The 27,428-nt window shown below is 46.0% G+C and overlaps 3 protein-coding genes across 3 annotated transcripts; 2 read left to right on the forward strand and 1 right to left on the reverse strand.

Moving 5' to 3' along the window:
- The first annotated feature begins 12,026 nt into the window (after window positions 1–12,026).
- On the forward strand, window positions 12,027–13,332 carry LOC121661830 (olfactory receptor 1440-like). The gene has a single exon (XM_042022379.1). It carries the CDS (start codon window positions 12,027–12,029, stop codon window positions 12,963–12,965), a length of 939 nt encoding a protein of 312 aa, XP_041878313.1. The 3' UTR covers window positions 12,966–13,332.
- A 4,099-nt stretch (window positions 13,333–17,431) lies between these two features.
- Window positions 17,432–18,366, forward strand: LOC121661831 (olfactory receptor 1030-like). The gene is given in 2 exon segments (XM_042022380.1): window positions 17,432–18,002; window positions 18,005–18,366. Coding segments are annotated over 2 exon segments (930 nt in total). The 5' UTR covers window positions 17,432–17,434.
- A 3,651-nt stretch (window positions 18,367–22,017) lies between these two features.
- On the reverse strand, window positions 22,018–23,039 carry LOC121661807 (olfactory receptor 5B21-like). The gene has a single exon (XM_042022346.1). The coding sequence runs from the start codon at window positions 23,011–23,013 to the stop codon at window positions 22,018–22,020; it is 996 nt and encodes a 331-aa protein (XP_041878280.1). The 5' UTR covers window positions 23,014–23,039.
- Window positions 23,040–27,428: the final 4,389 nt, after the last annotated feature.

Raw genomic sequence — 27,428 nt, forward strand, 5'->3', positions numbered from 1 at the left:
GGGGGGGGGGGGGGGGAAGCACAGGTTCTGTCTGTCTTAGCCCCAAAATGTTCATTCTGTCTGCTGCACATCACATCAGAGTTTTTCTCAAAATCACATAACCGTACATATTATCTCAGGGTTTCCCCTCATCTCCCTAGATGGTCCACTCCCGATCACCTCATTTCTACCTCAATATGTTCATTCTCTGCCCTACAGATCTTCCCAAGTTTTACACCCCAAATTTCCTTGCCTACCCCCAGTGACTGCCTCAGTTTATGTCACTGTTCACATTCTCCCTAGAGATTACCTCAAGATTTACCCCCAAAATTTTCCTTAACTGTCCACAACTTATTACTTCATTTGTACATCAAAATATTCATTCTCAACCTTTAGATTATTTCAAGTTTTACCCCCTAAAATTCCCCTACCTGCCCACTACTGATTCCCTCATTCTTCCTTCGATATATTTATTTTCCACCAAGAAGCCTTTCTCAAGATTTATCCCCCATATTTTCCATTTGTCTACTACTGAATAGGCGCCATCTCACCTTGTAGGATTTGTCCCTTACTCCCTCCAAGCCCATTGTAGCCTCTAGGCAGTGATAGTTCACCCGTCTCTGTCTTATGCACACTGGCCAGACCACACCCAAAACCTCTCCTGCTCCCTCCAGGAACGCCAGCCTGGACCATGCAGAGTAACCTTGCTCTCCACAAATGGGCCATTGTTTGGAGGCATTCATCATTAATAGTCCAGTGTCTCACAGTGGTTTTAGCCACAAATTGTCACAGCAGATCTCAGCTACATCTTAGAAACTCTCATGTGAACCATGTGAACAAAAGATGTGATTTGAAGGCAATAAATTCATTTCTTTCATCTCACTGATACAATTTTGCACAGTTTGTACTCCCTGAACTACTTCTGAAAGTTACACCAAATCTACTCCATTTCTTTGCATACTTTCATTATGTCATTAATTACAGGAACAATTCTTTTTGAGGCTTCCAATTAATTCAGTTGACATTCTGCTTTGCAGAGCTTTGGCAAGAAGTCTCTGATTTGCCTCTCAAAAGAGCATAAGGAGAAGCTCAGCAATGCACCTCATCATTGCTACCAAAGATTGTCTACAGGGATTGAGATCCAGCACCAGCTGCCCCCAAGACTTCACCATCCTCCAAAGCCTCACAGCAGCTGGGGAGCCCCTGTCACAGCCAAGCACTGGAGAGCCCCTCCCAGAACTGGGAATTCCAACGGGTGCGTCCACCCACAGGCAAAGAGGCTTCCGACTGTGCTGGGACAGGGCCCAGCTTGGACACTGGGCAGTAAAAAAGGTCACACAACTTCCAGTGTGGGAGCATCTGGGGTCAGCCTCCTCCTGGCTTCCTCCCCAAGCCTGGCCAGGGCTCAGGGAGCAACCCAGGGAGTTGCCTTTGACCATGGACCTCCCAAAACAGCCTTGTCCAGTTTCTAAATACAGAAAGGTCAATCTGTTCTGTTAACGAGCAGATACCTAAATCCTAACACTAATGATCTTGTGTATTTCATGAAGAAGTGGATATAAATAGAACATTTTGTTGAAAGGTTCATCAAGAGCTCAGCTTTGTCTCAGGGCCTGTTGTTCAGGCCTTAGTACTTGACCATTACATATCCAGAGCAGTCCAAGTGCTTCTTTACAGGTGTGGCCAAAGCCCCACATACACACGCACACCAAATTTTCCCAGTGTATCAGTAGAAACACCAACAGATTTAATTTAATTTTATTCTTCAGTCAACTGTTTTAAAGTATTTGAACCTTGATAGTGTGCCCCAGCCAAACCATCTTTAGTTATTTTTACTAGAGCCCTCAGAGTGGGACCAGGCTGGAATTACCCTCACCGGCCTCACCTGGCCTTTCCACCTTCAGCTGCAGCACATCAGCCCTAAGAGGGGTTTTCAGCTCCAGTCTGAAGGTTCCAGGAGAGAGGTGGGGTAGGTTTATATCTGCTCCCTGTCTCTTGCTGTCTTGTTGTTTGGATTTCCTGGACTAACTTGGCTGCTGATCACTGGATGGGTTTTGTTGTTGTCATCATCTCGACTTTGCTTGCCTGGATCTGGAGCCCTCAGGAATTCATCAAGGACTGAAAAGTAAACTGTGCTGAATTGGGAAAGAAGAAGCTGAAAAACTAAATACCAAGACAGCAAGGAATAGATAAAAAAGTACTGTGCCCCACTGGATTAAAACCAATCTTATTTTCTGGAAAGTATGTGCAGAGCTCATGGACAAGATAGAGGGACCAACTGAACAATGTGTGAGCAGTTGCAAAATGTATATGTACTATATTATGGATAAGTAGGTGAAATGTGTAGGTAGAGTAACATGTATAAGCAGTGTAAGATAAGCAAGTAAAATGTATAATAAGTAGAGTATTATGTATAAGAAAGGTATTAAGTAAGTAAGGTGTATAGGTAGTGTGATATGTGGAAATTATAAGTAGGTAAAATGTGTAAGTAAGTAAACTGTATAAGTAAGTAAAGTGTACAGGTAAGGTATTAGGTAAAAGCTGTGAGATGTGTGAGTGGAGTGTATTTTAAACAATAAGAAGCTTCTCCATAGTCATATTGATTGGTTGTTCAGAAGGCTTGAGTTCCCGCAGTCACACAACTTCCAATGCGGGAGCATCTGGGGTCAGCCTCCTCCTGGCTTCCTCCCCAAGCCTGGCCAGGGCTCAGGGAGCAACCCAGGGAGTTGCCTTTGACCATGGACCTCCCAAAATGGCCTTGTCCAGTTTCTAAATACAGAAAGGTCAATCTGTTCTGTTAACGAGCAGATACCTAAATCCTAACACTAATGATCTTGTTTATTTCATGAAGAAGTGGATATAAATAGAACATTTTGTTGAAAGGTTCATCAAGAGCTCAGCTTTGTCTCAGGGCCTGTTGTTCAGGCCTTAGTACTTGACCATTACATATCCAGAGCAGTCCAAGTGCTTCTTTACATCTCTACAGGTGTGGCCAAAGCCCCACATACATATGCACACCAAATTTTCCCAGTGTATCAGTAGAAACACCAACAGATTTAATTTAATTTTATTCTTCAGTCAACAACTAATCCAATTAAATAGTGTGCACTTGGACTCCTTTGTGTGGAAGGGTCAATGCAGTTCCTGGGCATCCTTAACTACAAAGCATGAAAACAACCAATTTTGGCACACAAAACGAAACGGAAAAAAATTAGGAGAAATGATACCATAGATTGGAAGGTATTTGCCTGCCTTTGAATGCAGTGCCCCAGAAGTCCATCACCCATTGAAAATAGGGAACACAACCAAGGTGGACAAGAGCACCAAATATTAGACAAACTTGATGCCTTAAGAGGCCACTTGAAAACAGAGGCTAGACAGGAGTAAGGGAATAAAGGTGGGTATTTATTTGAAAGGCCTTCAAAGGTACCCCTGGGGAGCCAGAGGCCACTGCCAAGATGGACCCCAAGATGGACAGCAGGTCACGAGTTCTTCACACCTTTATAGGTTTGGTTCATTTGTATATCAGGGTTAATTCTCCAATTAAAGCTTCAGTTCTATGATGTAATTCCCCTCAGCTTGCCCCCCTCTCAAAGGCTTTTGGTTTATACTTTTTGGGCTTAGGACAGTCTGGGTGTCCTTGGAGAGCAGGCCTGGAGAGGCTTTGTTATGTTTAACCAAGCATGAGAGAGCAGAAGTGAACAGCTACAAGGAACTCCAGAGTTACACACTGGGCAGAACAGGATTTGAAAAGTATTAAAGTGTCATTCTGGAAAATGATTTCTCCAAGTCTCTTTGCCTCATCCCAAGCCTCTCTTCATCCTCAGGGTCACTGCACTCACTCCAGGGTACTTGGCATGAAAAAGGAGCAAGTGGAGACTTCATGGCTTCCCTGGGATCTTTTCTCCTTTGACTGCCTCTGCCTTGGGCAGCAACCAGTGACTGGGAAATGCTCTCTGGGAATGCAGGGCAAACCAGAGCCCCTGAATGCAGCACAGATCCACCTGCAAGTGGAAGGAGTGTTACCTGTCCCCAGGATCTCCACGGGAATATTCCAACCACAGCTGCAGCATTTGCCAGTCAAGGTATGCAGAACACAGCCACATGAACAAAAACACCCCCTTGCCCCCTGCCCCAAGCAGGGATGCAGCAACACCACCTGGGAAGGGAGCAGAGCTTCCCAGCTCCTGTCCCAAACACTGACTGCGGCCAGAACCACAAACACAACAAAAAGTTACAGGTTGGAGAAATTAAGGTAGGAAAAACTCTGTGCTTCCCATTCCCTGCCCAGTGTACCCCAATTCCATGCTAGGAGTACACATCACAGCCTTAAGGATACAAACTCCAAGACTTGATATAATTCTTATCTATAAAGGAGCTTCCCAAAGCAATTACTTGTCCCAGCAGAGAGCAAAACCCTCTGCACTCAACCAGAACCAGGGGAAACCCCAACCAAGAGTAAAAACAGACACAGAACATCCAAAACACACTATTCCAGCCCAAAAAGGATCAGGAAAAAAGCCAAATTAGAGCAACCATTGCCTCCTAACTCTTCACAGAGAAAGACTTTGGAATTCTGAGGCATACCCTGGGAGACCCAGAGAATAACAGCCCCTCAGCACCAACACAGCTTCAACTGGGGCCACCTAACACTTGCTCTCCAGCATACCACATACTTAAACATCATTTTAATTGCAATGTAGTTTAAATAAATGAATTAAAACGTATTTGCACCCCACTAAAACAGCCCAGGGGACCCACGCACCAGCACACACCAAACACAAAGCATTAAACACCGGCTCACTGCAGCCTCCCGGCCTTATAAAGCCTCGTCCGGCTCGCGATTGGCCGATGCGCTGAGGTGCCGGCAGCGCTGATTGGACAGCGGGCCCCGCCCGGGAGCGTCAAGTGGGGCTGCAGCCCCGCCTGACCGCCGCCAGGGGGCGCTGCCGCAGGGCGTGCGTGAGGCGGGGCCCGGGCCCTGTCCGTGCGCGGCCCCGTCTGCTTAAACCAGAACGAGGTGACAGCACAGCATTGGATCAGGGATGTTAGGAGACTCATCAGAATTCGTTTCCCCCCCACCGCCGATCCCTCTGTTTGGCCTCAGGAGCGAGAACAGGGGAGGGTCGCGCGCCCCGCCGTGTCCCCTGAGCCCTCAGAGAGTACCCGCCCGGGCTCCCTTTTAAAATAACTTATTAAAGCTCCTGTGGAAGTCAGCGTTGGGGAATGTAAGAATTTCCTGCTCAGGGAAGTGGTGGTGAAAGGATGTTTGTGATGATACCCTCACGATGTCTAGAGTTCCAAAACATCACAGCGTTTGCATTTTCCTTCTCTGTAGCTCACAGGCACTGAGTCCTGGTTGGCTTCGTGGTTTCTGTGCCTGGGATTCCCAGATCCCTGCATCCGAAGCCTGACTGTATCAAAGAAGGGGCGATGATGAGTTCCCTTGGGGATGAGCAGGGCGGTGACTCGGCTGCCAGAAGCGAGGATGGTGGAACACAGGAGCTGTCCAGGCTTCCCTCTGCTGCCTGGGCTCTGCTTTTGCTTTGAGCTCCTCTGAGGGCTTTTTTGGGCTTTTCTGGACTTGTCTGCCGGGAGCTTTTAGCCCTGTGACCACACACGAGATGTAGCTGTGTGCGAGGGCAAGGAGAGGGTTAAAAGCAGCAGTGGGAAATGCCCTTTGGAGGTGGCTGCTGCTTCAGCTGCTGAGAGCTGGGGCAGGCAGCGGGGCTGTGCTGCTGCTGCTGCCCGGGACAGATGTCAGGAGCGTAACCCGAGCTCAGCCCAGCCCAGCCCGACCTGACTCCACTGGTGGTGGGTGACGGGGGCAGGGCCCAGGGGATGCTGTCCTGGGGAGGGGAGGGGGTGTGGGGGCTTCTGTGGGTGCTGACACCACCCTTCAGTAATCCCTCGGTCCCGGCGCCTCTCTGCCTCCAGCAGGAATTAAACCCGGGCACAGCAATGGTGCCAGAGTGGGAGGGAACTTGCAGGGATAGAGGGTTTGAAAACGGTGTGTGAAACCTCACCTCAGACATCTCCTGTCTGGGAAGCTCATGAGCATCAAACACAACTCAGTACAGGCTGAGGCTGGTTTGTTTGTTTGTTTTTGATGTTCTTGGTAGGGTTTTTTTTCTTAACTTGGGTAAAGGAGGTTTAATTTCCTGGCCAACAGGAGCTTTTTTTCCCCCATCTCAGTTCTGTTGTGAGATTCGATGGTTTTGCCCTTGCAGCTTTGTGTACTGAGTCCAAGATTTGGTGCTTTTGTCCACCTCGTGTGTGTTTTCTTCTCTAAATGGCTGTTTGAGCTCTAGGGCATCGTGTTCAAAGGCAAGGAAGTATCTTCTTAACAGCTTAGAAATGAATCTGAATAGGAAGACACGTTTTACAGATAAATCCCAAGTGGAACATGTGACAAAGATAATTTGTTGCAGCCACAGGGATGGATGGTCCCCATACAGCCAGTGCCAGCCTCCGGCCACCCAGAGACTGGGCATCGCCACCCTGGGTGGAAAGGTGGCAAAGCAGACACTTCTAATCAAGTTTTTCTTGTCTGTGTAAGTTTGAGCTGATCAATATAATGTATCTTATTGTTTTAAATAATAGTGTATCCGCCAGAAAGATTTCTAGCAGAGTCTGCCCTCTGAGCCGAAGGGCAAAATTCAATTGAAATGAAATTTTCGTAAGAAAAAGGTGCATTTGTAGAGATTACAAAGCTGAGTCTTCCTTAACAGGCCTGTCATTTTCAAGGGTAATTTCTAGCCCAGGGAACACCAATTTCAATGCACTGCCCACACCTGGGAATCAAGTACTGGTGTCATACAAGAATGTTAACACAATATTCCCAGGTTGTGATGGAAACCTAGGTCATGAAGTTGGTTTTTTGAAGGCAAAAGCAAGTGAATCCATGGATCTCTGTGCTGGCCAGAAGTAACTTTTTTAGATGATTTTGCAGATAAGAGATCTAAAAAATGATTCAGCCTTTTCATTGTTTTTGCCCTGTTTCTCTAAGAAAAACCTGTGTTATTTTTTCCATAACTCCATGAAGCAATACATCTGATGTGTTGGGGAAGAGGAGTCTGTTTTTCTAGTGGGACTGGTTCCTGCTTTTTTAATGGATCTGTTGGAATATTCATCACAAGAGCATGTTTAGAAGAGGGGGAGTCTGCTTGGGTTGTTGGCATGGGGATGGAGCAGCACAGGGAGAATCCAGGCTTTTGCTGGACTTTTCAGAATGGCACTGGCTGTTGGGATATCCCAGGCTGGAAGCACAGAATGTCACCTGGAACATGAATCTTTGAAAGATCAGTACTGGAAATAATGTCACTTGCTTGGGTAGGGGGCTTCCCTCAGTGTTTGGAGGGTGGGAGCAATGAGGGTGTTCACTATCACGGTATCCCGCAGTGGTGGGGAGAAGAGAGATAGATCCAGCAGGCAGGCATTGTGCAGCAAGAGTCCTTTATTTAATTACTTTACAACTCTTTTATAGACTTTTTTCTTCATAGTCTAATTGGTCAAAGGATCAGCCAACCCTTGGGGTGATTGGCTAAAATCCTAAAACATCCATTGTCAAAATATTTTCCTACTGTACTATAAACAAAGCTCTGCAACGTTGTTGGTGTTCATAGTTTATAGAACTCTGCTAATATCTTCCGTGAGAGAGAAAATATCTCACGGGACTGGAAAGAAGCAAGAGAAATTCTTGCTAGCAGCAATATTGTATCCACAGTTCACCCCTGGTCCATGGCCATCTCTCTGCTTGGAATAACAAAAAACAAAAGGAGAATCTCTTGCAAAGTTCTATAAATTCTTTCCAGCCTCTGATAAGGGCTTTGACATGCCCTGGTGTCAAAGGAGCATTTAATTCTGCATCCCTTCCTTTCCCGAATGCATTGGGATGTTTCCAGCCCAGTGGGAGGCTGCAGACCGTACCTTAACCAGACTAGATTTGGTTTTTCCATACAGCCTGGCTTTACAGCTTCATATTTCCATCTATATTTCTCTCACTCTAAAGGACAGATGTAACTGCAGCCCAACCAGGAAATGTTAAAACAAAAATTATACCTTGCTCCCTGCAGAGGTTAAAGGATTCCCCCATCTGTTTCCCAGCCTAGGCTGTGGCAGGAGCCCATCAGGCTGTGTTTGGACACCTGTGGGTTGGTCTGACTCCCTGAACCTCACAGCTGCAGAAACCTCTCATACTGCATACATGCCTCCATTCATCTGAGTAAATGCCTTCTGACTGTGCCGTGGAAACTGGTGAGGTGTGCAAGGTGGAATGTAAATGTACCCAGTGTACCTGGTTATCCTAGAGGGAAACTTCAGGTGTGATCAGTGTCTGATGGAGTCACAGGGCAGTGGGACCAGCCTGTGTGTCTGCTCGAGGACATGTTTAACTGCCCATGTTCTTATCTAAAGTATTTGTTTTTTAGGGAGCCCTGAAGGCTGGGAGATGGAAGCTTTGAAGCTGGTGTCACTCAGAGTTTGAAAACATCAATGTTGGTTTATTGTTCCATTGGGGATCTGCTGAATGTCAGGTGGAACTGTTCCCAGTCCAGTGGCTGTTCCCATCACAGGCAAAGGAAACCTGAAATCCACAGACATCTTTCAGCTTGGACCTTTGCTTCTGTTGGGAAGCAGACTTGGAGCCTGGGGCATTGCAACCCCTATTCCTGCTCAGGGGAATGCCAATTCCAAAGGTATGGTCTTTTTTGATTTTTCTGCACCGTCTGTTTCTGTAAACTGGGCATTTTCTTTCCCACACCAGTAAAAGGCAGCTGGTCCCATTTTTGTTTGGATCTAGCACAGAAGTGGGATCTTTGTCTTGTGCTGAAGGGGCAGTGGGTTGAGCATCTAGTAAAAAGACAGGCTTGAAATTGTGTGGGAAATCCAAATCCCTACAAAGCCATGGGGCTTGATGGGATTCATCCAAGAATCCTCAAAGAGCTGCTGATGTCATTGAAAAACCTCTCGCAATTTTTTGAGCAGTCTTGGGAATCCAGCGAGGTTCCGGCTGACTGGAAGTTGTTCCGATTTTGAAGAAGGGCAGGAAGGAGGACCCTGGAATCTACAGGCCTGTCAGTCTCACTTCAGGGCCTGGGAAAGTTATGGAGAAGGTAATTCTGGGAGGTATTGAAAAATACTTGGAGGACAATGCAGTCATCAGTCACAGCCAGCACAGCTTCATGAGGGGAAGGTCCTGCTTATCAAACCTGATTTCCTTTTATGACAAGGCAACCCACGGGAGCAGTCTGACCTTTAGTCCTGGGGGCAGTTCTGGGCACCACAATATAAGAAAGACATGAAACTATTAGAGAGTGTCCAAAAGAGGACAACGAAGATGGTGAAGGACCTTGAGGGGAAGCTGTATGGGGAGCAGCTGAGGGTACTTGGTCTGTTGAGCCTGGAGGAGACTGAGGGGAGACCTCATGGCAGTTACAACTTCCTCTTGAGGGGAAGAGGGAGGGCAGACCCTGATCTCCTCTCTGTGGTGACCAGTGACAGGACCTAAGGGAATGGCCTGAAGTTGTGTCAGGGGAGATTTAGGTTGGATAATGAGGAAAAAATTCTTCACCCAGAGGGTGGTTGGGCACTGGAACTGGATCCCCAGGACAGTGGGCACAGCACCAGCCAGACACAGTTCAAGAGGTATTTGAACAATGCTCTGGGCCACGTGGTGTGACTCTCGGGGATGGTCCTGGGCAGTGCTGAGAGTTGGACTTGATCCTTGTGGATCCCTTCCAACTCAGCATATTCTCTGATTCTCCTGGATTCTTGTAGCCAATCTTAATAGAATCCTGGAATGGTTTGGTTTGGAAAAGACCTTAAAGCTCATCTTGTTCTACACCCCTACCATAGGCAGGGGCACCTGCCACTAGACCAGGTTGCTCCAACCTCATTTTGAACACTTCCAGGGATGAGACAAGTGAGCTGTGGTTTGCGTATAAGGAATTTAGAATGGATAGAGAGGTGATTCATCATCTCTGATGACTGGAACTGCTGATGGATACCAGCTCCCATGGGATTGTGGCCCACCAGCAAGGTCCCTGTCAGCTCCCTGGTGTGATAATGCCAGCCATGGCACTTGTAGAGCTGAAAATCTCCGAAATGCTCAAAAATTTGACACAACAGATAGGGGTTTGCTCTGTGGTTGCTCTGAGGAGTCCCCAAAGCCCTGTGGCTCACTCAAGGTGAGATCATCTCCTGTGGGTAATCACTTCCAAACTCAGAAGCTCAGAGAAGTGATAACAACCTTCTTTGGGCTTTGCCACTCTCCTGGGGCTGCAAGAGTCCCCAGATCCCCAAATTACATAAAAACATCTTTGCTGATGGTGGTATATTTTTAAACTCACCTGCAGAGCACCTTAATATCCACCCTGAAGAGCATCAGAGGGAAGCAGGCAGAGTGCAGAGATGTAGTGGAGGATTATCCTGCAGAACCATGAGCAAGGACAGCGCATGCTGAGCCACCCATCTCCTGTCATTTTCTCTTGCAAAGGTTTGATTTTCATCTCAGCTCATACCTGGAGGCTCCTGGGGTCATCATACTCTGGGCTTAGCACCAAATCTAGGTGATCTGCAGCGGTGTGTGGTGAGGACACCCCCGTTGGAGCACTTGCTCTGAAGTCTTCTCCTCACTGACCACGAAGGTCTCCTGGATGAGGACTGGAAGCTCTCCTGTAAGAAACACTTAAGGATCTTACCATTGCTGATATAAGGCATGTCCAAAAGGTGATTTTTTAAGTTCTTTTTTTTCTTTTTTTTCCCCAAAAGAAATATTTTCAGGAGGAGATTGCTCAGCTTTGGGTGTTGCATGTTTTTATTTGAAGACTCCAGGAACAGGGTAAAGAGCTGGGAAAATCTTTTACAGCCAAACCCGTGCATCCAGGAGGGAGGGGAGACTTCATAGTTAGGAAGTTTTGCATGCCCCTTCTCTGGAAGCATTCAAGGCCACAATCTCGTCTAGTGGAAAGTGTCCCTGCCCATGGGGTGCAATGGGATGGTCTTCAAGATCCCTTCCAATCCAAACCCTTCCAGGATTCTATGGAGAAGACAGACAAAGCAGGCAGTTGGCAGATGCCAACCCAAGGATGAATAATTAATTCTGTGCCTTTACAGCTTTTATCAGGTTTCTCTTTGCTTCAGGGTATGTTGGATGATCTCAAAGTCCCAAACTGAACACACATGTGGCAGTGCAGGTGGCTGCAGCCACCCTGACTCCTGAGGATACAACCAACACCAAGCTGTGGTGGTCATGCACTGAAGTTTAGCAACCCACTCTAAGTTAGGGTAAGAACCCACAAGCCCCCAGTTCCGCAGTTTACATATTTTTATATGATTGGTTTGTGTTTTCCCCGCCCTGTTTTATGTATAAGTTTGTTAATATTAATTTTCCTTAAGTTAATATGTATTAGTTCTAGAACGCGCCACATTACTTGACACCCCATTGGTTCCTTCCCTAAATCCCTCCTATGTGTTAATCTCATTGGTTCCCTTGCTCTCAACTCCGCCTCCTATCCCATATCCTATTGGCTGTATCCCTTATCTCCACCTTTCCTATCCCCACTATAAAATCCCTGGAAACCCTCGGATCCTTGGCTCTTCATCCCTTTCGCATGAATAAACCTTCTGTGTGGAATTTATATGAGGAGTCCCTTCTCTCTGCTTCTTTGCCTCCACCTGCGTGCCTTCACACCCTGCTCAGAGGCAGCTCCCTCGGGTGAGGAGCTCCCCCTTTCTGCTTTTTTCATGTGCCGCCGTAAATCAGTCGGAGTGCAGCTGGACCTCCGGGCTCTCTTTGAGCTAGCGCGCAACCTGACACACGCATGGGATTAAAGGCGGCGCCAAGGTAAAGCTACTGAGTTGTGTACCCTAGATCTTCTCCCTGCCTGTACTGTGACTTCTCCCCAGCTCTTTCTCATCGATCAATGCCTGAACTCTTGCTTTAGATCTTGTAGGATTGTCTCCAAGCAGATCCCACTGGAAAGAGGGTTTTCCACTTGGAAGAAATCTCCGGCAAGGAGGTCACTCAGTGAACACGCATGGAAGGAATGGCAGGAAGCAATTGCTCCCAAGCAACTGAGTTCATCTTGGCAGGGTTCCCTGAGGCACCAGCAGCTCAGGTTGCCCAGTTCCTGCTGTTCCTGCTCACCTACCTTGTCACCATCCTGGGGAACCTTGGGATGATTGCCTTGATCAGAGTCAGTCCCCTGCTCCACTCCCCCATGTATTATTTCCTGGGCAACCTGGCTTTTGTGAACCTCTGCACTTCCACCATCATCACCCCCAGGATGTTGGCTGGGATTTTGTTGGGGAAGAAAGGAATCACCTATGCCGGGTGCATGGCTCAGGTGTTCACTTTTGACCTGTTTGAGATGGTCGAGTGCGTCCTGCTGGTTGTGATGGCTTATGACCGATATGTGGCTGTTTGCCACCCCCTGCTCTACCCCCTTGTAATGTCCCCAGAGCGCTGCTCCCGGCTGGTGACCGGGTCCTACCTCCTGGGGCTGATCAACGGTGTGGGACAAACCATCAGCATGTCCAGCTTGTTCTTCTGCGGCTCCAGCGCCATTGATCTGTTCTTCTGTGATATTTCCCTGCTGATCTCGCTCTCCACCTCCAACACCACCCTCAGCCTCAACATCATGAGGACATCATCTTTGCTCGGTGTTTCCAGCATCCTGGTGGTCCTGGTGTCCTACATGGTCATCATCTCCACCGTCCTGAGCACCAGCTCTGCCGGAGGCAAGCGCCAAGCCCTCTCCACCTGTGCCTCCCACCTCACCACCGTCAGCACCTTCTATGGGTCACTGATTTTCATGTACTTAATCCCCAGGTCAGAAACCTCCAGGGGAGGAGATAGATGGGCTGCTGTGCTCTACACTGTGGTGACCCCTATGCTGAGCCCCTTGATCTACGGCCTGAGGAACCAGGTGGTAAAGGAGGCTTGGAGGAGACTCAGGAAAAGAAAATCAGCTTGGATGTTTTAACCTTGTGGCCAGATACACTGGAGGTGTGGGTGATAGCCTGGGATTTTTGTGAAATATGTCAGGACATTTTCAGGGCCTTCTGCACTTTGATTTAGGTTATATGCTGGCTGGTTCAGTATCAGCTGAGAATAACAATTTCACTCCAGTTTTGGTGTTTGGATGAGGCTTGGAGAAACCTGGTCTAATGAAAGGTGTCCCCGCTCACAGCAGGGCGTTGGAACTGAATGAGCTTTGAGATCCCTTCCAACCCAAACCATTCCAGAATTCTGTGACATATTTGGTGTTAAATGTTTTGGTGCACAAGCACTGCATATGTGAAAAAAACCCAAACCCTCCAATTTGTGTTTTATCTCACCATGTGCCAGGTCCATGGTGAAATCCAGAGTGATGGAGCTCTCCTAGAGACACAGAATAACTTGGGATGGAGGAGAAGCTGCTTGGTTGGATTAAATCAAGGCAGGATCAAGGAAATTGCTGATTTATTGATGACATACAACTCACAGGCACTCAGGGTCAATCAGCTGAATCCTTTGTTCCCAAAGCTTCCTGATAATTCCCTGGTTATTATTTAATCCAGCTGCCTGGATCAATCCCCCTGAACTATTCATGCTCCTGTTCCTCTCTTATCAGCTGTGCTGACCCCCCCATGGAAGGGACCCCAGAGGCCCTCAACTCACATGCCCACAGATACGGAGACAATGTCCTCAAGTTGCACCAGGGGAGGTTTAGGTTGGATATAGGGAAAATTTCTCCATGGAAATTATTGTGCAGCCCTGGATCAGGCTGCCCAGGGCAGTGGTGGTGATGCCTGAAGAGGCCTCCTAGAAACAGAGACTAGACGGGAGTAAGGGAATAAAGGTGGGTATGGGTGGACTTGATGATCCTAGAGGACTTTTCCCGCCTAACCAATTCCATGATTCTGTGATCAGGACCATGAACTGGGACCTCCTTGTGCTACTCCTGCTGTTCTCCCACCCTTCTGATCCTCCCTGCCACCCTCAGGACGTTGTTTAATTTAGATGCAGAGAAGACAGTACATTTTTTCTTTAAATATGACTAAAGACTATTTTTAATCTTTAATCTTTCTTTTAATGTTTTATTTAAAACATAAACCCCCCATAATTATTAGTTTAATAAAACATTGAGACATTTAAAACATAAGCCCCAGAACAACTCTTCTTGCTCCAGGGCCTTAAAACCATTGTTTGGCAATAAAATATTGAATATTTTTAATAATATTTGAAAAATATTCAATATTTGAATAATAGTTTGAGAAACCATTCAGCGACTTTTGTCCATCTGGTCTTGCCTTGACCATCACCTGACCTTTAAACAGGAACATGAGCCCTTAGTGAATTAAACCCTGAGTCTGTGGCCATGGCATTGTCACTCTGCATGTTGTAGCTTCATGCTGGAGCTGCTGCTCTCAAAACCGAAAGGTTTTGGCTCATTTTGGAAGTGGGGATTGGGTAAATGGGGGTGAACTGTGTCCAACTTCTGTGAGAACAGCATCTGACCATGAGAGGAGCTGTGACCATCAGCGGGGTTTGAGGAAAGAAATGGAACATCCAGCACTGATATTTGCTCCTGAGAGACAAACCCCCTTCATGTGTCATCCTGTGTCCCTGCCCGTGGCATGGGATGGAATGAGATGAGCTTTAATGTCCCTTCCAGCCCCAGCCATTCCAGGATTCTCTGGCCAATGCAGATGACTGCAGGTGAGTCTCCTGCAGCCATTTTGAAGCACACATTGCAAAATGGCTTTTCAAAATGAGCTTTCCTGGTCAGAAATGGGCAGATGGAAACCAAAAAAACTTGGAAAAGGGAAAATGCTGAGTGTTGCCCATGGGGGAATAATTGTCCCAGACACTGGGACAGGCTGGAGAGCAGCTGTGGACATTGTGGTGGCCACCAAGATGGAGATGAGCCATCGATATTTCCTGAGTGCAAGGACATCCACCAGCAGCTGGAGAAAAGCACAGACAGCCACTCAAGTGACTTCCTGCAATGAACCTCTGACTGAGATCTGGAGGAACAGCTTCTTTGGGGTGGGGAGGGGAGAAGAGAAATATAGAACTAGAGAAGAATTTTAAAATCTTTCAAATTCAAGCCTTTAGCAAAAATCCTTGTTTTGGTGTTTCCTCCCGACAACGTTGTGTTCACAAATGGCATCACTCAGGCTCTGCAGGCATCAATTCCGATGTCCTGTGGGGATCCCATCCCTAAAACTCCAGGGAGGAACCTCGGGATGGCTCCCAGGGGCTCTGGGGAAGGCTCATTTTGTGTTCAGGTGCCTCAGAGACCCTGTGGTAATTGGTTGCATGGGGAGGGGGCTAAACTTAAATATTCCAGCCACGTTAGAGGATGGAAACAGAAAAGTTCCAGGTTTTGGCCAGACTGATGGAGCATGTGGACTTCAGCTCAAGGACCTGTGAGTATCTTATTAACCAGAGAGGCTGAAATTTTAAGTGGTTTTGAGACAGTTTTTTGCTGGATGGGGAAAATTATCCTTCCCAAGTGTTTGTGGAAGCAGGAACTTGTCCATGAAGGTTTTTATGGAATATAATAAATAACTCCAGGAAATCACGAAGGTCCTTCCTGATGGCAAAACATTTACTCCAGCACATCTGAACCTTAATTCCTAACTCAAATTTTGGATGAATATTCCTCATATCAGCAGAATTGGGAGGCTCACTCTGGGCAAATTGACTGAAGGGTCTGTCTGAACCTAAAAGTCTTAAATTCGGCTCATCCTCATCACCAGAAAATGTAAAAATAAATTGCAGCAGGAGAGTTCCTGCAGAGTTTTCCTTTCATGCCAATTAGCAATTGAAACACTTCTCCAAACCCTGGGCTGTCTCTCAATCCCTGAATCTCAATTTCTTACACCAGTCCTTTTTAATTCTATATTCTGAGAGATAAATTTAAATATATATAATTACATATAATATAGAAAATTAAATTATATGTATTAGGAAAATATTTATATGTATTAATTATATCTATAGCTGCATATATAAAATATATATAAACCTCTATATTAACTTCTTTTATATATTAAAATGGTCATATATATATATATATATATATATAGTGGTAAATAAATTCTCAAGCTGCCATTTAATTTCCTGAAACTATTTGAGTTTATTTAACTAATTATGTTTATTTACCAGTGCAGGTCTTCTCCTTAAGGAGCTGCTTCCAAAGTCATCCATTCCCAAGGGAAATTTCCTCCTCCAGGGGCGGGCAGTGACAAACCCCTTGGTGTTCCTGTGAATGAGGATTACAAACAGCAGGGTTTTTGGTCAAGTTTTGATGCTCTTTGTGAGGGCAAATTATTCCTGTCTTCCACACTAATATTGGAAGAAATCTGGGTTTATTTCTCCCTGGAAATTTTGGTCTAGGAGATAAAATCTGATCAAGCAAAAAGGGCCTGAGATGTGAGCGAACAGGTGAGATTTACCCAAAATAAGGCTGCAAGGAGTTGCTCTGTTGCAAGGAGAGGGCCTGAGGTGGGAGCCTGTTCTCATGACAAATAATCATCCAAGCTCAGGGTCTCTGAGGTGAAACCCAGGAATTTATCACGGAATCCATGGTTTGGGTTGGAAGGGACCTTATGGATCCTCCAGTGATGTTCCACGGGCAGGGACACCTTGTGCTAGCCCAGGTTGTTCCAAGCCCTGTCCAACCTGGCCCTGAAGATCAATCATTTCATAGCAGCACTACCTGGATTATTTTCCAATTTACATCTATTTCTTTCTATTTATTTGAACTGTATATCAGCATCTTACTCCCCCCAGTTCCTCATGGCACCACAACATTTTTGGGGCCTCCAGGGTTTTAAAACCCTTTTCTTTCTCCACTTCACACTTCTCAAAGGAATGACACAAACATCACCATATTTAAAGAGTTTTTTAAGTTCCAGTTTGAACCTGAATTTCAGAGTTTCACAGGAAGGAGGGAAGAATTTTATTTTATTTTCATATGTTCTGACTCTTCAAAAAAAATTTTTAAAGATGTCCTGACCTGTCACTGGTGCTTTGTCTCCTTTGGATCTTCTAAACCAATGAGGCTTGGGGTTGTTTTTTGGGTGGTTTTTACTGTTTTCAGTTTGGTTTTCAAATTAGTAATGATTTCTAAAGTCAGGATAAATTACTGTAGTTAATGCTTTGAATCTGATGAGTAACAACCCCCTTAATGTGTTCAGGAGGTAGAATAAACCTTCCAATGTGCAAAGTGATTTATCAAGCCCAATCAGTGGCTAAACCAGACTAAAACCATTAGAAACAAACTCAGTAGTGAACTTTGGCTGCTTTAAAATGTATTTTGAACCAAACAGTAAATCCCACAGTTCCTGCATCTCCAGGTTATGTTTGCTGATAAAAATAAAGGCATTTTTAACGTGTTTGTGCAGAAAACAGGAATGTGCTGACCCTGCATCTCCGTTTTCTTACAGCACCTGCATTAGGATGGCAGCCAAAGGAAATGGAACCTCCAGTGCTCACTTTGTCCTCTTGGGATTCTCCCAACAGGGCAATGTCCAGGTTGTTCTCTTTGTGGTCTTCCTGGTGATCTACGTGATCACCCTGCTGGGGAATGTGGGGCTGCTGGTGTTGATCCGGCTGGTTGCCCAGCTCCACACCCCCATGTACTTCTTCCTGAGCAGCCTGTCCTTTCTGGACTTCTGTTATTCCTCCTGCATCACTCCCAGGCTGCTCTGGGATCTCCTGGATGAGGAGAAGGTCATTTCTCATGCCGCATGCCTCACGCAGTTCTATTTCTACGTGGCCTTTGCCACCGCTGAGTGTTACCTCCTGGCTGCCATGGCCTACGACCGCTACGTGGCCAGCTGCAGCCCCCTGCTCTACTCCCTCTCCATGTCCCGAGGGCTCTGTGTGCTTCTGGTGGCCAGCTCATGCCTGGCAGGGGTCACAAATGCCACCCTCCACACGGGCCTGGCCCTTGGGCTGAGCTTCTGTGGCCCCAATGTCATCGACCACTTCTACTGCGAGGGGCCCCTGCTCTTCGCTCTCTCCTGCACGACCCCGCGCCTAACGAGCTGGGGATGTTTGTCATGGCAGGCTTCAACCTGGCTGCCACCATCCTGGCCATCCTGCTCTCCTACGCCTTCATCCTGACCGCCATCCTGGGCACGCGCTCGGCCGCAGGGAAGCGAAAAGCCTTCTCCACCTGCACGTCCCACCTGGCTGTCGTGGTGGTCTCCTATGGATCCTTCATGGCCACGTACTCCCAGCGCAGCTCCAGGAGCTCCCGGGTGCAGGACAAGGTGGCCTCGGTGTTCTACACCATGGTCACCCCCATGCTGAACCCCTTCATCTACAGCCTGAGGAACCAGGAGGTGAAGGCTGGGCTCTGGAGGAAAGGTTCTGCTGAGAAATAGTATTTCCTTTTTTATTTGTCTTTGCTGCCTGATACTATTTGAATTTCAGGAATTTAAGCCCTTCTTGATCACTTGTAGAGCTTGAGGACCAGGGACTCTTCATCTGTTCTGACTACAGCTGCTGCAACCATTTCCTTCTTTTAGGATGTAAAAAAAGAAAAACTTTTCTCTTTTCTCTCACACACCTGATTGTGACTCCTTCTGTATCTGACTCTCTGGGTTTTTAGACACATCCCTGATAGTGTAAAAATAAAATGCAGCAGGAGAGTTTCTAAAGTGTTCTCCCTTCTTCCCAATTAGCAGTTGCAGCACTTCTCCAAATCCTGAGCTGTCTCCCAGTCCTTGAATCTCTACTTCTTACTGTAAGAACTGGTGTTCTTTTTATTTCCCTGTGATGTCAAGAAGCCAATTACATATTTCAAGAGATAAATTTATATATATTTAAAATCATATATATTTTAAGAAAAAATACATAAGGACATTTTATAAACAAATTTTCTTTATATACATAAAGAAATTTATATATTAATATCTTTATACACATAATTTTATATATGTATAAAGAAGTGGGACATAAACCCTCAAACTTCCATTTAATTTCCTGAAACTAATGGTGTTTATTTACCAGTGCAAGTCTCCTCCTGAAGGAGCTGCTTCCACAGTCATTCATTTCTCAGGGAAATTTCCTGTGTGCCACCCCAGGGTGGGCAGTGACCAAACTGAAGGCCCAAGCTTGCTGAAGGAGCAGAGAGCCATCATCTGCCAGCTCCTATGGATTCTGGTGGAATTTTGATCATATTTTGGCTTTATTATTAAAGAGGTTTTGCTTAGTTTTGGGCAGTTGTGTGATTTCCCCTCTAAAATAAATCATGAGACACAGAGGAAGGATGAACAAACTGTGGGAAGTACAGTGAAACTGAGCACAGAAGGAGAGGCAGGAATGCTGACCAGGAGCAGATATGGGGTAGAAACAGTTACAGAATCCCATAATCATTTAGGTTGGAAAAGCCTTCTAAGATCATGGAGTCCAGCTGTTAACTCAGCACTAACCTGTGTCTGAGCTCAGTCAGTAGAGGTGACCCCTGAGAGCCCCTTCCAGTGCCTAAAGAGGCTCCAGGAGAGCTGCAGAGGGACTCTGGGCAAGGGCCTGGGGTGGCTGGACAAGGAGGAATGGCTTTACACTGACAGAACATTTAGATGGGATATTGGGAAGGAATTGTTCCCTGTGAAGGTGGGGAGGCCCTGGCACAGGGTGCCCAGAGAAGCTGGGGCTGCTCCTGGATCCCTGGGAGTGTCCAAGGCCAGGCTGGATGGGGCTTGGAGCAGGCTGGGATAGTGGAAGGTGTCCCTGCCCATGGCAGGGGATGGCACTGGATGAGCTTTAATGTCCCTTAACACAATCCCATGGCAACACATTGACCCTCCAGCTTTTTGGCTCCAGGGCCTGGATCTGGCAAACAAAGCAGCTGGAGAAGTTCACTTTGTCTTTAACAAGGAAGAAAGTTTCTTCCTTGTTTTTCTTTGTTAATTAGTCTCTCATGGCTTGTTAAGAAGAATGACAAAAATTGTTGTTGAAAAGCCCTCTGAGGAGCTCCATGATGATGATTAGGAAACTTTCTTGGCAAAGCCCAGGAGATCTTGTTAAGCTGATGATTCCTTGAAGGGTGGTTGGTCCCCAAGGATCTCTTCTTGCCCTGGGAATGGGAGCAGCATCACTTGTGGTGGAAATAGCTGTGACCACCTGCATGGTGGGACTCTGGAGCATCAGACCTGCTGGTGGGCTTTCTTAATTCTTCATTAAAACCTGAAAATCTTGAACTGAAGGAGAGTGGGTTTACACTGGGTATCGGAAAGAAATCCTTCCCTATGAGGGTGGTGTGGCCCTGGCACAGGTTTCCCAGAGAAGCTGTGGCTGCCCCATCCTTAGAAGTGTTGAAGGCCAGGTTGGACAGGGCTTGGTCCAGTGGAAGGTGTCCCTGCCATGGCAGGGGGTTGGAATGGCATGAGCTTTACAGTCCCTTCCCACCCAACTTTGATATCAGAAGTCTCTGTCTTGCCAAGCCCTTTATCATCTACTTATATCGATTCCAACTTCTTCATCCAGCTCCAGATCCACCTTTCCCAGGTGGAAGCCATTTTCCCCCAGACCTAAACCACCTCTTCTCCTGCTGTTTTTTTCCAGAGAAGGAGGACACTCTTCACCATCCATTCACTTTTCAAATGGAACTTAATGCTCATAGAACTCCTCAGAACACAACATCTACACAACACAATGCCAAAGAGAAAATTTTCCTGCTTCCACCTTTCCCTGCTGCAGCCAAGGCCTATCTCCCTGTGGAGTCAGAGCTCATCCCACCCCTCAAAGGTGTCAATGGGTGAGGGACAACCAAAATCAGGTGTGTGGAGAAGAGGAGGAAGAGGGGGAATGTCTGCTGACCGTATCCAGACCACCCCTATTGTGAAAGGAAGTTGCAGGATTGCAACTCAGTTTGCCCTCAGAAATGACAAATATCCTCTGCAATTCGTTGGGATGAGCAGAAATTAGGAGGTTTTTCCATTAAAAGTGCATGCCAGGAAAAGATGAAGGATTGCTGCTCTCCCCCCAGTGTTGTGGCCATTCCTGTACCTTCTTTATTGAGCCATGATTTGGAGAACTGTTGTTTTTGGCTTTTTTATGGCCTTTTCCAAACCCAGACGGCTCCCATCTGATCCATAGATCAGGTGTTAAGGATTCTTTCTCCTATGAAAACCAGACACATGCTTAAATTTTGAGTGAAACACACTTGTTAGGTTTTCATGGTGTGTTTTGGCACTTGGACGCTTGCATTCCCCTTGATATTCCAAGGTGTATCTTGAGATCCTGACTTGCATCAGTTTTTTATCCTTCTAAGTCTGGCAAAAATGCACTTTTTAAGCCTTTTATCTTATTTTTTTACCAATCAAATTAAAAAAGAATCTTCCTCTTCCCAAATGCTCCCTCCCACCCCAGAAGCTCAACTCTAATAAATAACTCACAGGTAGTAATGCGGAATTTTATTGCAGTTTAGGGATAAGGACAATAATCTTGCAAGAAAAATACATATTGCTCAGTGCAAAATAAGTTATAAACCAATAAAACTGTGATTTGTTCTTCCTGAGAGAAAGAGAGGTTTAATTGGAATAATAGCCTGGAATAATTCTGAGTGATGTCTTTCGACAGGCTGGTGGCTGCAAAGGGAATTCAAGTTTGAAGCTCCCACTCCTGGTTTCCTCCCAAGGAATATGTGACTGTGAGGTCTATTTCTCTAGGATAAATATTGTAATTGAGTTTTGTGAGGAATTGTGGAAGAATCTATATAAAATTGTTAGGATCAGGGAAAAATCTGATTATTTTTATGGATCATCTCTTACTTTAGAGGAATGGTTTGCTTCCACAAGGGCATGGAGTGGCAGGACAACATGGAATGGCTTTAAGCTGAGACTAGCTTTAGATGGGATTCTGGGAAGAAATTCTTCCCTGTGAGGGTGGTGAGGCCCTGGCACAGGTTTCCCAGAGAAGCTGTGGCTGCCCCATCCCTGGAAAAGTTCCAGGCCAGGTTGGATGGGGTTTCGAGCAGCCTGGTCTAGTGGAAGGTGTCCCTGGCCATGGTGTGTAGGACCAGATGATGATCTTCAATGTCCCTTCCAACCCAAAGCATTCCAGGACTCCCTGATGCCATGAGTTGCACCTCTCTGATGCCGGCAGTGGTTTAACATCCTCCTCCTGCACTTCCCCAGCGCTGCCTTCACCTCCTTGTTCCTCAGGCTGTAGATGAAAGGGTTGAGCATGGGGCTGACCACAGTGTAGAAGACAGAGGCCACCTTGTCCCGGCTGCCATGCCGGGACGCCGGCTGCAGGTACATGAAGAACAGAGCCCCATAGAACACGGACACAGACACCAAGTGGGAGGCGCAGGTGTGGAAGGCTCTGGCCCTGCTGGGTGCCAAGTGCATGCCCAGGATGGTGTGGAAGATGCGGCCGTAGCAGAGCAGGATGACCAGGCTGGTGCCCAGCCCGTTGGCGGTGGCCAGGGCGAAGATGGCGGCCTCGCTGCCGCGGGTGTCGGAGCACACCAGCCTCAGCACAGGGCTGGCGTCGCAGAAGAAGTGGTCGACCTGGCGGGGCCCACAGAAGGAGCCCCCAAATGTGCAGCTGGTGTAGATGAGGGCACTGAGGGAGGCCACGAGGTAGGACCAGGCCACCAGCTGCCAGCAGGCCCGAGGGGACACGACTGTGACGTAAAGCAGGGGGTGGCAGATGGCCACGTGCCGGTCGTAGGCCATGGTGGCCAGGAGGTGACACTCGGCCGTGGCGAAGAGAGCAAAGAGGTGGAATTGTGTCACGCAGCCGGCCCAGGAAATGGTTTTATTCCCAAATAACAGGTCTGTGAGCATTTTGGGGGAGATGATGGTGGAATAGCAGACGTCGGCCAGGGAAAAATGGGCGAGGAAGAAGTACATGGGGGTGTGAAGGCTGGGAGCCACCCAAACCAAGACCATCAACCCCACGTTCCCCACCAAAGTGATGATGTAAATCAACAGGAAGAGCCCAAAAAGAGGGGCCTGTGCCCACGGAGTGTCTGTAATTCCCAGGAGGATGAATTTGGGCTGCGTGTGGTTTCCTCCCATGGCCGGGTGCTACCTGCTGAGGCAAAGGGAAGAAATACATCAAAATGGTAAACCCCAGAGTTTAGCTTTTGGGCCATGTTTAACTCCAACCAATCACCATTTAAATTGCCATACTTTGCTATTTTCCATGTCTTTTCCAAACATGAATTCTATAGTTTTTTACTTATCAGCTGAGGTGCTTGGGAAAGTACACGGAGCTTGAAGTAACACGAATGGCAAGTTTGTTTTTCCATGCCTGGATGTGTAAAATGATGGATTTACTCTGGCACATATTAATTCAGAATGAAAAAAAGAATCAGATAGTTATACCCTTATGGTTTGAAAGAAATTTGTTTCCGACGACAGCTCGGAGGAATCTCATTGGAGATAACATAAACCTGGAGTGGGAGAAAGTCCCAGTGCCAGTGAAATCCCAGATTACACCACATTAAAAACATTTTTCCTTGGCTTTTAATTATTAATCCAGTCCATCAAACTGTATCATTCCCACTGGATAAAGTTCACATGGATAAAATCATATTTTATACCTTTCTGAGCTCCAGCAGGCTGAAACATCCAAAAACCATGGGAATTAAGATAAAACTTACTTGGAATGGGAATGGATTTTAAAACAATCCAATTCCAAAGGCTGATTTGTTAACAACTGTATTCTGCTGACAGTTCTTTATAACTAAATAAGACTCATCCTTAACACTTCCATAAATCCATTTATCTTGCTTTAGCTGCCTAAGGAAAATAAAAACCAATTTGCGCAAGCCATTACTCCCATTTATTATAAAAAGTCCTACTTTTGGGAGGCTGTTTTCCAACACAGCCCCCAAAAAAAGAGGATATGAGGACATGAAGAAGGAAGTCAACTTCTTTCTCTTGGATTTACAGCTCTTCCTGTGCCCTCGCTGCAGTGGTGGGAGCCAAGGGTTTATCCCAAAAGCAGCAGAGAACATCCAGGCTGATGTGGAGAGGGATGGGCTCCTTCCCTGACTCTGACAGCTGAGCCTGTGGGTGACAGGGCTGTAAATATGTTCCCTCTGCTCTCCTGGGATAAAACCCTCAGGGCTCCTCATGGCAGAGCAAATAAACAAAGAAAAGAGCAAAAAAAAGGGGATAGAATGGAATCCTGAAACTTATTGTGCTTCAGGGATCTCAAATCCATCCTGTGGATGAGCCACCATGTCACATGGACACACGGCACCAGCGATGACAGGCTGGTCAGAGGGTCCCCAGGTGTCACACAAAGCACCTCTGGCTCTGGAGCTGCTGATGTCCCTCTGTGGAGGGACAGCCCAGTTTTCCTTCAAGGATGGGATTATCCACGTTGAAGTACTTGCAGCCCGGATGTTCAGGTGGCTCTGAGCACTTTCAGACAGGGATTAGTTGTCTCAGAGTGAACTAATTTGCATTAATCACCCCATCTGGGGGCTCCATCCACACCCTTGACCTACAAACTCTATTTAAGCTCAGCCCAAAGAGGTTATTTCCCCTCTGGAGTTATACTGGAGAAGTCCTGGTTTCCAGTTTCACAAACGTGCACATCTCTGGATTCCTTTAATCTGCACCTTGCCTTGATCACAGATCCAACCCTGACCAGGGATTGACTTTGTTTTCAGATGCTTCAGCCTGCTAGAGCTCATAAAGGTGTAAAGCACAAGTTTACCAATGTGAATTTTATCCAGCGGGAATGATACATAATAGAACAGTTTGACAGACTGGATTCATAATTAAAATAAATAACTGAGGAATAAAAACCCCATAGCATTTAGGTCAACCTTGGACCTGCCTCATCATCACCAGCTCACCTGGTAGTTTGGAGTCTTGGCTCAGAGAACATCAGGAGGCTTGGAATAAATTAGGTTCTGATTTATAAAGCAGGATGGAAGGTGGAAAAACAGGTTTTTGGGGAAGTCAGTGGTGATTTGGGGTAATACAGTCCTGGACAGAGACAAAATAAGTCTGATTTGGGGCAATGCCAAAGAAATGGAGCAGAAATGGCCATGAAAGCAAAAATTGCCATTTTTCTCGGAACATGCACAAAGGCAGAGGAAGGATTTAGTGATAAACTGTTCAAAGGTTTATACTTAATTACCTGATAATTATTTAACTTTTTTTACAAGTTGGTTTACCTTCTTGGTTGTTCTTTTCTAAGTATCAGAAGTTTCTCATGGAAATAACCAGATTTCATGGTTTTATTTATTATTTTGAGAAAAGAGGGGGTGTTTGAAGTTGTGCCTGGAAGACTGGTAATAAAACAGGGAGTAATGGGAATAGGTGGCGAAATTTTGGTGCAGAAACTCACCAAATTCCAACACTGATGTTAAAATATTGTTGTTTATAGAGCTACACCCAACCAAAACATCAGCTTTTGGATGATCTTTAAGGCCCCTTCCAACCCAAACCGTTCCAGGATTCTATGTGACCCTGCATGGATCTCCTCTGGACATGGCACAGCCTCTTCTAGGCTACCTGGAGTCTCTTGATCCCTCTAATTCCACCTCAGATAACACAGGACGTTCTTAATGTTATTGATAGCTGATAGAGAAATCCCATCTGTGGATCCAAACTTTACTTTGTGGGTGGCTGAGATATTCCTGGGAATACCTGGAGCAGAATAAGAAGGTTTAATGGACTCTGGATCTGATGGGTAGGTCCTGTACAGACCTCCTGGTGCTAAACCAGGAGTAGCCTGGAAGCCTTTTGGGTTCATTCATTACCTGGAGGCTTGGATCAGCCCTCATCTCCTGTAATCCCAGCCAGCTGCTCCAGGGATCCATCCAGAGGTACTTAGGACACCCTAAGGTGTTTGCAATGGATACCAGGAATAAACCCACCTACTGACCCTGAAGTAGAGTTATATAAAAATATAATATAAATATAAATATAAATACATTAAATAATATTTCTATTAAAGGATGTTTTGCTGATGGAAAGGGTTCCTCAAGGAACTGTCTGATCCCGATGCTCCTCTGGTGAGGTAAGAATTGGATTTTTATCTTTAATCCTTTTATGCTGATTTGTTTTGTTATCAGGGTCAGGGAATTCTGTCTGGCTCTTTTTCCCCCTCCCTCATGCCAGGGCTCTCACCCATACCTTGTTTTCAGCTGGGAATGAAGTGGGATTCATGGAGGTTTGTGGGGGAGAAGAAAATCCAGTAACATGTGGGTGTTGGTGCACACATTTAACCCAAGAATGTTTTCCATCTTATATATAAATATATAAAATTTGCTATTGGATTTTAATATATAATTTTGGATCAGAAAAGACATCTAGGAGATCTCTGGCCCTAGGATGGCAAGTTACACATTTATATCCATATGTATTTATGGATATGTGGCTTGGAGCAACCTGGTCTAGGGGAAGGTGTCCCTGCCCATGGCAGCAGGGTGGAACTGGATGATCCTTAAGGTCCCTCCCATCCCAAACCATTCCAGGATTCTATGAAAGGTCTCAGGATCCCCCATATAAAGTTGATGAATGATGAGACATTCCAGACTTCCATGATTTCTGGGCTGGATCAGGGAGCCATGAAAAGCCCTTCCTAGGAAAGATGGAAGGACAACATCTAAACGAATTAATTTTCAGTTTTAATGCAGTTTGAAGATAGACAGATATTGCCCATAAGCCAAGTCAATGAAATAATTAATAAATCACTCCCTATTTGAAAGCAGGATAAATTTCCAGGCTCAATTGAAACAGTCACCTTTGTCCTTTCCTTTTTCCACCCCCAGTTTCTGCCTTTCAAAGCCTTCAACAAAGCTACAATTAGTTTTCCACTTTATGCCCCTGGTGGTTTGTTAAAAACAAAGTCAGGAATATTATCAGGGGAGTTTGTATCCGGAGATTTGCACTTTGGCAGTGGGGAGAAGGGACTGGAAAATAACAAAACAAGGCAAGAAAAAAAACCTGAACAACCTGAAATAAAAAAACTGAGAGTGATAATTATTTTAAAGTTCCCTTTTTTAGTCAAGAAGTAACTCCTGACAGAAATTGCATCTCCCTCATTTCTCCATATTCTGGGTGAAAACTTGGTGCTGGCAAGGATGACAAATCAACCTGCTTTTTTTTTTTTTTTGTCAAAAAAACCCTTTCCTTGTGAAAAGTTGTGTTTCATCTGCTTCTGGATGAAATTAATTCCTGTTTTCACACAAACAACTTATTTTTGCTCCTTTAGTGCACCATGGTGCTCCATTGTCAATCCCAAGGGATGTTAAAGAGCCATAAAAGTCCTTTTAAGGTATGAAATGGAGAACTGGAAGAGGAAAAAGGTTAAAAAATATCCATCAGCTTTTCCTGTATGTCACCACCATCTGTTGGACATTGCTGGGAACATCATCTCCTTTTTATTTTACATAAACCCTCCTTTTTTCCTGATGTTCCCATAAGCCTTGTGTAGCAAAGTGCCTTGTTCTTGCTCAGGAAAC

The sequence above is a fragment of the Corvus kubaryi genome, unplaced genomic scaffold, assembly GCF_017639235.1.
Source record: "Corvus kubaryi isolate FWS band 111438036 unplaced genomic scaffold, C.kubaryi_AGA036_p1.0 37201, whole genome shotgun sequence".
Lineage (NCBI taxonomy): Eukaryota > Metazoa > Chordata > Aves > Passeriformes > Corvidae > Corvus > Corvus kubaryi.